This window comes from Saccharomycopsis crataegensis (genome assembly GCF_037102585.1).
Source record: "Saccharomycopsis crataegensis DNA, jcf7180000000072, whole genome shotgun sequence".
Taxonomy (NCBI): domain Eukaryota; kingdom Fungi; phylum Ascomycota; class Saccharomycetes; order Ascoideales; family Saccharomycopsidaceae; genus Saccharomycopsis; species Saccharomycopsis crataegensis.
Window position 1 is genome coordinate 1,984,833 of NW_027043819.1, and position 12,301 is coordinate 1,997,133.

Here is a 12,301-nt window from a genome sequence, read left to right on the forward strand (position 1 = left end):
CAAGAATATTATCTCTCCAACTTGTTAGAATCGTCCTCTGCATTTGATTGATTTTCTATGAAAATATTTTTCTTAATTTTTCAATCAAGAAAAATCGGATACCCGCAAATTACTAAACGCACCACCAACATACACCCCTATAGAAAATGAGCGGAATCATTTACAAAAGAACATACTAAAACAAAACAAAAAACAACTAATAATTTTTTTTATGAAATATCGTGGAAAATGAAGTACACAAAATGATATGCTTATAACTAAGATAAGTATTTATCCAAACTTTCCCCAAGAACGTCTTCAATTACCTTCACCAAACCACTTCTGACTTCCATTTCAATCTTTTCATCATCGTCTTCCAATAATTCGGCGATGAATGGAACCAATTGTGGCAACAAGCTCAACCAGCTGGTACCAACCTTAACATAAATGTTTTCAAACACCTTGATAGTGGAGAATTTTTCTTGAGCAGAGCAATCAACCTTCAAATGATTGATTAATAATTTGTTCAAGGCCTTATTATGTTCTGCAACCTTGCTGTTCTTCACGGCCAAAGTAGTGATGGCCTTAGTCAAATGTTTACCAAGCTTGGCATTGGTGTTTTCCAATTGGTTAGTCAATGCCAATGTTATCTTTTCAAATCTAGTATTAACGGCCCAGTATTCATCCTGATCATATCTGAACGAGGCATTCAAAGAAATAAGAACCAAACGTTGGACATTGACAGAGTATTCTTCATTGATAGATACATTCTTGTTCGAGAAATTATCCAATAATTTGTAGACATGGTCAGCAAAATAGGAGTAGTAGTTTGTAATAATGGATTTGAGGTTTTCTTGTAACTTGACAAAAAATTTAAGGAAAATAGAGACTTTAACAAAATCATCTTGTGATTCCAAGTGGTTGTTGTCAAAGGTCCAGTTGACCGCAGAGCTGAAAAGTGGTCTGAATGCTTTGTCATTCAATTTCATCACAAATTGAAGTTCACAATTGAAAATTAAGGTCTCAATTCTGGCAATGGCATTTCTATTGAAGATGGTTTCATCATTACTTCTGATAAATTCAAAGCACGAGATCATAAATTTCAAGAAAATACCAATACAGCCAACTGTGGCAGATCTTTCCAAGCCTTCAATAGTTTGGGTCAAAAGGTTCAAATATAAACCAATTGTTGAAGAGGAAGTTCTTTGGAAATCCTTCGAGTCCCAAATATTGAGCAATGATTTGAACAACACTTTGAGGTCAACATGGGTGAAAACAATATTCAAGATAGACAATTTGATGTCTTTCTTGATCAAGTTTTCATTAAGCAACTCTGTCAAAATTCTGTTCAAATTCGAGCTGATGATTTGTGGCATCTTCTTAATGAAGCACGAATACATCAAACCCACAGAAGTTTCAATCAATTGATAGGTATTAGATTCATCATCATCATCTTCACTTTCATCTTCCAAAGATTCTTCATCCTTGGTGCTTTCCTTCTTCAAGATGTTGTTGCACTTGTCAAACACTTCGAAACTTGGTGGCAAGACCTTCGAAAGGAAGGCAATACTCTTCATACCGATAACAGAGACGATGTTACTGATCAAATTCAAAGAAGAAATAATAAGCTCAGGAGTGTCAAAATTGTTGATCAAGCTAAGATTGTTAGCACCGGTTTTGGTGAGCAAGGTCATGATCTTGGTCATGTACACATTGTCAATACTTTGGTGGAATTTATCAACTAAAGCACTCAAGGTGTCCAAAGAGTTTTGAACAATTTCAAGAACCTCAACTTTTGGAGACTCGCAGTATTCTTCCACAATCTTAACCAAAACCCCACACAATTTGTTACCACTTTCAATACTGACTTCGTTGTCAGAAGTTTCCAATTCAAACTGTCTGGAAGCAAGGAAGATGACATTGGAGATTACAATAGAGTTTTCTTCATTGTAGGTCAATTCAGTCAATTTGATGATTGCTTCAACGAAAAATTTGACAGGCAACAAACTCAAAACATCATTCAACAACTTGTAGAATTTTCTATTGATTTTGCTGGCAATTTCTATCACAGAATCATTTTCACTGGTGATTTTTCTGGAAGACCCGCTCAACTCAAGCAAAATATGTGAGATAATGTTATTGAAAATTGCCAAAAGAGAATCAATATCTTCTTCGGAAGCTCTCGGATTCAACAATAAAGTAGCAACTTGCAATTTCAAGTACGGCAAGCTATGGCTGTTAGTTTCTGAATCGGTAATGATGCTTCTATCGATGAAGTTGATCAAATTCTTTTTCAAAAGCAACAAATCTTGATCATTCATCTCCAAGAACTCTGGACCAAAAATTGGTCTCCACTTAATTTGGTTAACAACCTCCTCGTCAGAATCTTCATTTATTGAAGAGTTAGGAATGAAAGACCAAAGCTGGATGAGTTTCTCAATTGAGGTCAATTGATCAGCAATAGGGAAGTTCTTCATCAATGACTTGACAAAGTCAACCAACAACTTGCATTCGTTGTATTTATGCTTGATTGATGCCTTAGAATATTGTTTCCCAATCAAGAACATAATAATATGAATGGAGTTTTCTGGCTTCAAAATTGTAGATAAAGTAGAGAATAACTTGACTCTACGGTGTCTCGGAACATGGTTGAAAGCGCTGATGAAACTGGTCAACAAGAATTCGATTTCCTCCAATTGGTTCGAGCTAGTGCTTGCATTCAAAGCCAAAGCTGGAATAACTTTAGAGATTGTTTGCTCAATAACATAAGAAGAGTATTCATCATCTTGTTTAATAGTGTAGGCACCCATGAACGTGAATATTGGCATGATGGAATGCAAGATAAACTCTGGTTCCAAAATCGCCAATTCGGAAATGACCAACAATAATTTATTTTGCAATTGTGGGGAATTAGAAGATCTAATAATGGAAACCAACACATCAGCTCTAATTGAATTGGATTCCAACTTAACATTGTACTTGTTCGAATTCTTAATGCTAATAATCAAACAGTTGGCCAAGGATTCTTGAGCATACAACACTGGTAAATTACCATCAGCACCCAAAGTTTCCAAATCGGAGAGCAAGTTGAATAAGCTCACTAACAAATCAGAATTTGGTTGCAAGTCAGTGCCGATTTTTTCAAAAGTTTCCAACAAGATGATGACATTTCTTAAATGAACCTCTGCCAACTTAGTCACTTCGGTCTTCTTCATGGCCTGTCTAGTGCTTGCGGAAGAACGTCTTCTTCTCTTTGGAACATTTTCATTGTTGTTGCCATTCTCACTCATATTGTTTTGGGATCCATTTTTGTAAAGTTGGAAATTACCAAACAACTTAACGAAAACATCTGTGGTCAATGGTAAAGATTGAAGAACCAATAAAGCATCGTATAAAATCACAGTGTCCGCTGAGGTGGAGCTTTCGATAATGCTTTGAGCCAACGCAATTTGGTAATCGAACTTCAAATTAGAGAAACAGGCAATCAATTTCTTCACTGACAAGTCCACCAACTCTTGGTAATTGGAGTTCAAAGCCTTTTGTAAGAAGGTCAAGGAAGTAATGACTGATGTCTTCTTGGAGTCATGTTGTTTGGATTTCTTTCCAAAGTCTAAGAGGTTTAAAATTTGACTTTCAAAATAGCTGAAATCACACTTTGAGTCAGCACATTGATCAATCCAAAATGGTCTTCTTGTCAAATATTCATTCAAGAAATCAGCAAAGATAACACTGGAAGCAGCAGCATTTTTCAAGCTTTTGGTACCAATATTAACCAATCTCATCAAGTTGATTTTGACAAATGGTAAGTTGATAATCTTGGAGTTTTCAGCCAAATAAGCCAATATAAGATCGTTGATCTTCTTGCATAATGACCCAGTATAAATTAAACTTTCAAAGATTTTGAATAATTGATCTTTATCAATGACTAAAGAACTTTGGTTGTCGATCAAAATATCAAGGACTTTGATGGAGTCTTTTGGAGCCAAGACAACAATCTTTGGCCCATTCTCCGCACCAAAGATATCATCTTTAAGAAACAAGTTTTCTGCCATGGTAGAATTTGACTTGGCAACAACAGCATTGTTCTTCAAGATAATCAAAGCCAAAGACGCTTTTTGCCTAATTATTTTGTTCGAGTCGGACAATATGGCCAAGAAAATAGGGAAAACGGTCATCAAGAACATTGAGTCATGCAAATTTTTGAACGCCTCATAAGTCTTGTCCAACGAAACCACACGGACAACCACAGGGCAGTTTTGAGTAAGGGCCACTCTCAAAAGGAAGGTGATGGCATATATTTGGTTTTGCTTGAAAATGTTGCTCAAAAATTCGTCAACAAAATTAAGCTTGACGGCCTTCATGAATAATTGACACAATTTCTTGAACTCTTCATCAATCTCTTTTGTCAATACCAAGAATGAGCCAGCGGCATGCGATGATTCACTAATGTTTTGCTTGAAACTTTGTTTCTCTTCCTCATCAACATCGATTATCACCAGCTTACTCAAGTCTGCGCCGTCAATTTCGGTTTCATCAACCTTCAAACTCGTCAACACATGTTGCAAGTCCATCTCAAATTGGCTAACAGAGAGATTGTACTTTTCAGACAAAATATTGATAAATAATTCCTTCGAATCTTTGGAGACATATTCAATGAACTTGATCAAATTAGATTTATCTTCTATGGAAGTAGTGCTAATCTGGATAACGTCGTTGATGAGAGCCGATCTAGAGGCTGTAGATAATGAAATTTTGCCAAGAACATCATACAAAGATGGGAAAGAATCAAAAGCATCTTCAGAAATGATTCTTCTAGTGATAGAAATGAATAACTTATGGCCATCAGTAGAGTCTGACACCACTAAATTCTTGAAAACTTCTTCGTCATCACTCTTAATAATATTGAACATACTGTCAAAATTTTGACTTGGAAACGCATCTGGGACGCCTTGGATAGATTGATAAATCTTGAAAACAGTAGTAATGGCTGATTTCTTGTTTAATGGGTTGGCACACACTCCTTCAACAACAGCATTGATTATTTCAGAAGAAAGAGGGATAGTAGCAGACAAGACAACCAACATGGTATTTGCTGCCACCTGACTCTCCATCTTGGTGGTTGCCAATAATTGGGCTGATAATTTCAAAACAAGACCCGCCAATTTGTCCAAAAATTCTTCGTTAGTGGCATTATAGGCGAAAGATGACGCCATGGAACTGACTAAAAATATTAATTGATTTGGGTAGACAAAATTTTTGGCAAGTAGGTCTTCCAAATACTTAGTGTACAACTCAACAAATTCAATATCACAGAAACCACCCTTAACCAATGATTCTCTGGTAACTGGGCTACCAGACTTCTTCAAACCAGTCAACCATGAAAACAATGGTGGTAAGTTTGGAATTATCGAGAGCACCTTGGAGAAAATTGGGGTACGATAATAAGGCAAAATCGAAAGAAGCAATGATTCAGCATTATGAATATGGATATAGAAACGACGGACCAACCATTCAACAGAGTTGTAACTTAATGGTGAATTCCAGTATGGGGCTACCAACAATAAGAAACTATCGATGGCATTGTCCAAATCATCATTCTGTTCTTTGGATTGAACATTACGATCAATACCGATCGCAGTTTCAGAAAATAACGAGAACTTAAATCTTTCAAATTTGCTATTGACTTCTTCCAAGTCTTCCAAAGCTTGCAAAGAATGGGATAAAATTGAACTATAATCTTGGGTAGCTGCAACCTTTGGCTCAAAAATTAACGAGGTAGAATGGATCTTTTGACGCTTCTTTCTGTCCAAAACAGTACTAGTACTGCTGGCAGCAATCTTGTTAAGCTGGTTAGCCAAAGACGACATCGCTGGACCTCTTGATATTCTAATTTTGCAATAAAGAAGTTCCGTGGAAAATTATTAAATTGCATGCTCAAAATTTTTCTGCAAAAAAAAAAAAAAAAAAAATTGAGATGCCCAAATTGGCACGTGAGGAGATCTTTTATGAGGCGACGCCAAATCTTTCAGGACAATTATTAGAACCGGTGTTTATATCGAGAAATAATATTGAGGAAATGGCCAGAGATATCTCGAGTATTTTGTCACTGAAAGTAGGGAAAGTCACCCAGACTGCTGGTGCTTCCAAAAGAACAAGGAAGCTTCCACCATCGAAAGTACCTAAGCTTGAGCAGCATCTAGCAGCCGCGTCGAACGCGACCCATTCATGGAAGATTCAACCGTATTTAATCAGTTGCAAACCTTACGGTTTTGATAAATCATGGAGCTATTCTAATGAGCTGAAGCTATCTCTTTGTTGTTTTGATCTTGACGGAACCTTAATAAATACGAAATCAGGAAGGAAGTTTGCCATGGGAGCGGATGATTGGAAATGGTTCAATGACAAGGTCGTGAACAAGCTAGTTGATGCGAGTCTCACTTATGACTTTATTGTTATATTCTCTAACCAAGGAGGTATTGTTGCCAATGACCCGGCTTCAAAATCCTATACCAACTTCAACAAGAAATTGACCAGTATATTGGGTGTATTGAATAATAAGGAAGTCAAGAATGTCCTACTATATGCAGCACCAAAGCTACCGGCTGCCTTGAAAAAGAACCCTGATTATTGTGATAAGCTGCCAGAAAAGAACCCTTTCGTGAGGAACAGGAAGCCAAATACCGGAATGTGGGATCAATTGATGAAGGATCTATCTATTAAAGAAGTGGTAAACACTGCCGTTGATTTCGGTAGTAGTATATTCATAGGTGATGCCGCCGGAAGAAAGAAAGACTTCAGCGATAGTGACAAGCAATTTGCAGAGAATATTGGGATTAAATTTTCCACACCTGATGACTTTTTTGTATAAATAAAATAAAACAATTGCCAGACGTAGATCATATATATATATATATAAAACAAAAAACAAAAAACAAAAAAACAACAACCATTTGACTAATCAATAGACATACAGGCCAATAAATGGACCTGGTAAAAAAAGAAAAAAAAAAGGATTCCCAGAAGATTTCTTTTATGAGTTCTAATTCTTCTTCAAGTAGCTTTCCGCCATAGATGCAAATTGAGAGAAATTGGCACCACCAGAAGATCCTTGTCCACCTTGATGGTTGCCACTTTGAGAGCCCAAGAAGCTTTCGGCCATAGAGGCATACTGAGAAAGACCACCACCAGAAGAGTTTTGACTACCTTGCTGAGAGCTCTGGTTACCTTGCTTAGAACCACTGGAGCCTAAAAACCCTTGAGCCATGGAAGCGTATTGTGAGAAACCACCACCTGAGGAATTGTGACCGCCTTGTTGCTGAGAGTTACTACCTTGAGAGCTCAAAAATCCTTGGGCCATGGAAGCATATTGAGAGAACCCGCCACCTTGTTGAGAGCCATGCCCTCCTTGTTGAGAGCCATGCCCTCCTTGTTGAGAGCCATGCCCTCCTTGGGAGCCCATAAATCCTTGGGCCATGGAGGCATATTGAGAAACCCCACCAGATGATTGATTAGAGCCATGATTGCCTGAAGATTGATTGGAACCGTTACTTTGGCTACCAACAAAACTATTGATCATACTAGAAAGACCACTGTTCCCTGAAGAGCTACCATTACCAGAGCCACCTTGAGCAAAGGAGCCAAGTAATGAGGATAATCCACCAGCACTACCACTACTGTTATTACTACCACCACTACTACTACCCATGGACGAAGCAATAGATGCAACCATAGGACCTAAAGAACCTAAACTTTGGGATCCAGAACCACCGGTTGAATGACCACTGTTGCTCATAAATAATTTAGACAACATAGAGAACTTACTGGAGGTTGAACCACCACCGTTCAAAAGCTGACCCATGATCATACTAGAAAGACCTCTTTCGTTTTCTCCTAAGGATCTGTCCTGAGACACAGAACCACCCAAAACACTGGACATATGTTCCAATCGGTTGTTCAAATGGGTTTTAAGAGATTCATCACGCTCATGTTGCTCGTTGAAAGTCGCCGCTTTTTCAAAAGCGTTGGCAGCAGATTCGTACTTTTGTTGCTTCAATTCCATTTCCCCAATAGCAGCATGAGCATGAGCAGAGTTTGGGTTAGCATTTAAGGCCTTTTTGATATCAGCATCAGCAAGATCAAGGTTTCCTAGACCAATATACGCTCTAGCTCTGTTGGCCAAGTATTGTGGGTTGAACTCTTCATTGAGTGCACCATTGAAATATTTCAAGGCTTCTTGGTAGTTTTCTTTGGAAAGAGCGGCTTCCCCCTGGCGATTATTGGACGACATTGTGTTTAGTTTCAGAGAGTACTTTGAAATTGCCATCAACAAATGGCGGGGGGCAAGTTACCAGTATATAAATCTATTATATGGGGAAGGGCAGTACCCGACCCAGCAATAAATTACACACGTGACAATTTTCCCCTCCGTTCTAAGCCTCTGGCGATGGAATTTCGTCACCAACAGACAGGTTACGGGTTGTTATAGTGGTAGAAACATGAACGATAACATGGCCAGACCGATTGTCCCAATTCCTGATGTTCCTTCGGAACCATACCCATTGAAAGAAGCTAGCCATATTGTGTCGGGTTTCGGCAGAGGCTCGTCAGATTTGGGGATCCCAACGGCGAATGTGCCAATTTCCACTTTGTCGGAAGAGTTCAGAAGTTTGGAACCCGGGGTGTATTTTGGGTTTTGTCGGTTGAAAGAAAACAAACAAACCGAATTAGTTCAACCAACTAAAGGTATTGAAAGGAAAGTGGTTTTCAATTACGGGTGTGAGCTTAACTCTGACCAAACATCTACAGTGTACCCTCATGTAATGTCAATCGGATGGAATCCATTCTATAACAACAAAGAAAAGACTGCAGAAATTCATATAATCAATAAGTTCTCTTCAGATTTCTATGGGGCCAATATCAACTTTAATATTCTAGGCTATATACGCCCAGAATTAGACTATACCACCAAGGAAGCGTTGATCGAGGACATCAATATTGATATCAAGACGGCATTGAAATATTTGGAGAAGAGGGGGTACAAGGACTTTAGTGAATATCTATAGAGATCAAAATACGAACTATCTTGGATAAACCATTATAATAAATAAATGATTACAGCTTTGTAATGGATCTGTGGACCCACTGGTGCGGTGCACGGGGTGTTACTGCACCAGAGAAAAAGGGGGTGCGATGAGTAGAAAATTGCACAAAAAAAAAAAAATTTTTTTCATTCACCTAAACTTAGAATATTATTATCATTATATCACTTTGATTGCAGGATAAAATCAAGTTACAATAACAAATATGCCTAGTACACATAATAAAGATAAGCCTTGGGATACCCCAGATATCGATAAATGGAATATCGAAGAATTCACAGAAAAGGACAATATTTCCGGTAAACCTTTTGCTGAGGAATCGTCGTTCATGACATTGTTCCCAAAGTACAGAGAAGAATATCTTAGACAAATCTGGCCAGAACTCACCAGAGCCTTAGACAAAAAAAATTTGGCTTGCACGTTAGACTTGGTGGAAGGGTCTATGACTGTGAAGACCACTTTAAAAACCTATGATCCGTACGCTGTGTTTAAGGCGAGAGACTTGATCAAATTGTTAGCTAGATCGGTTCCTTTTCCACAGGCAGTAAGAGTTCTCGAGGATGATATTGCTTGTGATATCATAAAGATTGGTAACACAATCTCGAATAAGGAACGTTTCTTGAAAAGAAGACAAAGATTGGTGGGACCAAAGGGTAATACTTTGAAAGCGCTTGAGTTATTAACCCAATGTTACATCTTGGTTCAAGGTAATACAGTCAGTGCCATGGGTCCATTCAAGGGATTGAAAAATCTCAGAAGAGTTGTGGAAGATTGTATGAAGAATATTCACCCAATTTATCATATCAAAGAACTTATGATTAAGAGGGAATTAGCCAAGAAGCCTGAACTAGCCGAAGAAGACTGGAGTCGTTTCCTTCCTAACTTCAAGAAAAGAAATGTTGCTAGAAAGAAGCCTAAGCAAAAGGCCAATGAAAAGCAGAAAGATAAGGTATACACACCATTCCCACCAGCACAAACTCCTAGAAAGATTGATTTACAAATTGAAAGTGGTGAATATTTCTTGAGCAAGAAAGAAAAGGAAGAAAAGAAGTTGACTGAAAAGAGAGCTCAACAGGAAGAGAAGCGCAAGGAAAAGGAAATTGAAAAACAAAAGGATTTTGTCGCCCCAGAGGAAGAAGAGTATGTGAGGGTCTCAAAACGTAAGAGAGACGAAAAAGATGATGGCGAAGAAGAAGAAGAAGAAAAGAAATCAAAGAAGGAGAAGAAAGAGAAGAAAGAGAAGAAGGACAAGAAAGAGAAGAAAGAGAAGAAAGAGAAGAAAGAGAAGAAAGAGAAGAAGGAAAAAAAGGAAAAGAAAGAAAAAAAGGAGAAGAAGGATTAAGAGTGATAAATATTCAACATTTGTATCTATAATATATGACGGTTTATTATTAGATTACTGTATATTATTCTAAGAAAACAGGTCCACACCCAGTGAAAAAGATTTTTGGATTCAGTTGCAAGCACCGGTGAGATTTGATGCATAGATATTCTCTCAGGAACGCAATTGCTCTTCGTTATATATATATATATGCCTGTGTAATTCTTAGAAGTATATAAAAGGAAACCCCATCAAAATGCTGGAACTCCGCACTGAATAAAAATGTTGGAGTTGTCACATGCACGTTCTGGAATTTCAAAGGAAAAAACAAAAAATATAAAAAAAAAGGGCGTAACTTCCCCATTTTCCCTTGTTCTCATTCCAATCAAAATTTATCTTACTTAAATTATAACATCAGGCAATTGTTGTTGAGTCTAGAAAAGATATATTATTGGAATTATACCAATTTCCGTTTATTTTTAAATTCCTTTGGCCACCAATTTCACTGTCGTGTCCTTGTTTGCAAATATCTTCTATTTCCAAAGTAGCAAATTTCTATTTTCATACAAAACTTTCCCCACAACGATGCCTTCTCAAGAACAAATTCCAATTTCCTCCGCTCTTGATGAAGACATAGCCTCTTCTTCTGCAATTGAGGAAGTCGAAGGAATGGACGATGAATTGAGACCAACTTTGTTAAAAAGATCCTCCTCTTTGTTTTCATTGTCCCAGGGTCCTCCTTTACCGCCTCCAAATGAGAGTGATTACATTGGTTTCTTCAATGACACTAGACATTTCAACATGATCAGATCATTACACTTGGCTGACTTCATCACCTGTTTAAACGGTTTCTCTGGTTTCTACTCAATCATCTCCTGTCTTAGATTCACCCTCACCAACAAGCCACATTACGTTCAAAGAGCCCATTTTTTCATCTTGTTGGGGCTTTTCTTTGACTTCTTTGATGGTAGAGTCGCAAGATTAAGAAACAGATCTTCTCTTATGGGACAGGAATTGGATTCATTGGCTGATTTGATCAGTTTTTGTGTGGCTCCAGCCTCAATTGCTTTCAGTCTTGGTATCCAAACAACCGTCGACGTTCTTCTATTAACCTTCTTCGTGCTTTGTGGCTTAACTAGATTAGCAAGATTTAACGTCACCGTTAACAATATTCCAAAAGACAAGGGAGGCAAATCTAAATACTTTGAAGGTTTACCAGTCCCAACCAGTTTGGCTTTAGTTGGTTTAATGGCCTACTTGGTTTATAAGGGCCAATATGAATCAGAATTAGGATTGCCTTTTGGAACTTGGTTAACAGGAAGCTTCTTTGAATTCCACCCTTTTTCTTGCTTGTTCTTTTTTCATGGCTGTATGATGATTTCTAAAAGTTTGCACGTCCCTAAGCCTTGAAAAATTCTTGCACTTTGCTTTCTCATGATTATTTTAATAATTTTTTTTTGTTTTATTACACTTTTAATCAAGTATATCTATCTGTGAATATGTATATCAGGATATCTTCTCCTATAACAATAATTACACGCAATTCTCATCATGTTTTGATATTGTAAGAGATGAGCTCACAAAACTCAAGCTGTATTGGTAGGTGAAAACAATTAAGTAGAGAAATTTATATTGTTAGTAAATGGTTTCAACACACACTTATGCTATTCAAAATAAAACGAAAACTATTTTGGACTATAAATGAGAAAAAAAAAAAGCTCAAAAAGTGAAGAAGTCAAAAGAGATAAAAAAAAAATGACAATAAGAATAGTCTTAACAAAAATATATAATCATCTCCCTTTATCAAGAATAATAATCGTAATAAGCATCAGTTACGGATCAAAGAAAACAGTCAACTAAAACGTCTTTACCAGCAAGGACTTTAAACCGCAAGAAATAGAAA

The 12,301-nt window shown here is 37.3% G+C and overlaps 6 protein-coding genes across 6 annotated transcripts; 4 read left to right on the forward strand and 2 right to left on the reverse strand. All coding sequences in view use genetic code 12, as the record gives it.

Moving 5' to 3' along the window:
* Positions 1-257: 257 nt before the first annotated feature.
* UTP10 (snoRNA-binding rRNA-processing protein UTP10) lies at positions 258-5,846 on the reverse strand (the record flags this gene model as incomplete). Its single annotated transcript, XM_064994316.1, has 1 exon — positions 258-5,846. One exon carries the CDS (start codon positions 5,844-5,846, stop codon positions 258-260), a length of 5,589 nt encoding a protein of 1,862 aa, XP_064850388.1.
* A 209-nt stretch (positions 5,847-6,055) lies between these two features.
* On the forward strand, positions 6,056-6,847 carry TPP1 (polynucleotide 3'-phosphatase; the record flags this gene model as incomplete). Its single annotated transcript, XM_064994317.1, has 1 exon — positions 6,056-6,847. One exon carries the CDS (start codon positions 6,056-6,058, stop codon positions 6,845-6,847), a length of 792 nt encoding a protein of 263 aa, XP_064850389.1.
* Positions 6,848-7,018: 171 nt separating this feature from the next.
* DASC09_007150 (prion domain-containing protein RNQ1) lies at positions 7,019-8,266 on the reverse strand (the record flags this gene model as incomplete). Its single annotated transcript, XM_064994318.1, has 1 exon — positions 7,019-8,266. The coding sequence occupies one exon, from the start codon at positions 8,264-8,266 to the stop codon at positions 7,019-7,021; it is 1,248 nt and encodes a 415-aa protein (XP_064850390.1).
* A 208-nt stretch (positions 8,267-8,474) lies between these two features.
* Positions 8,475-9,041, forward strand: FMN1 (riboflavin kinase; the record flags this gene model as incomplete). Its single annotated transcript, XM_064994319.1, has 1 exon — positions 8,475-9,041. One exon carries the CDS (start codon positions 8,475-8,477, stop codon positions 9,039-9,041), a length of 567 nt encoding a protein of 188 aa, XP_064850391.1.
* Positions 9,042-9,282: 241 nt separating this feature from the next.
* KRR1 (ribosome biosynthesis protein KRR1) lies at positions 9,283-10,419 on the forward strand (the record flags this gene model as incomplete). The annotated part of the gene is made up of 1 exon (XM_064994320.1): positions 9,283-10,419. One exon carries the CDS (start codon positions 9,283-9,285, stop codon positions 10,417-10,419), a length of 1,137 nt encoding a protein of 378 aa, XP_064850392.1.
* Positions 10,420-10,983: 564 nt separating this feature from the next.
* On the forward strand, positions 10,984-11,808 carry CHO1 (CDP-diacylglycerol-serine O-phosphatidyltransferase; the record flags this gene model as incomplete). Its single annotated transcript, XM_064994321.1, has 1 exon — positions 10,984-11,808. The coding sequence occupies one exon, from the start codon at positions 10,984-10,986 to the stop codon at positions 11,806-11,808; it is 825 nt and encodes a 274-aa protein (XP_064850393.1).
* Between the last annotated feature and the right edge of the window lie 493 nt (positions 11,809-12,301).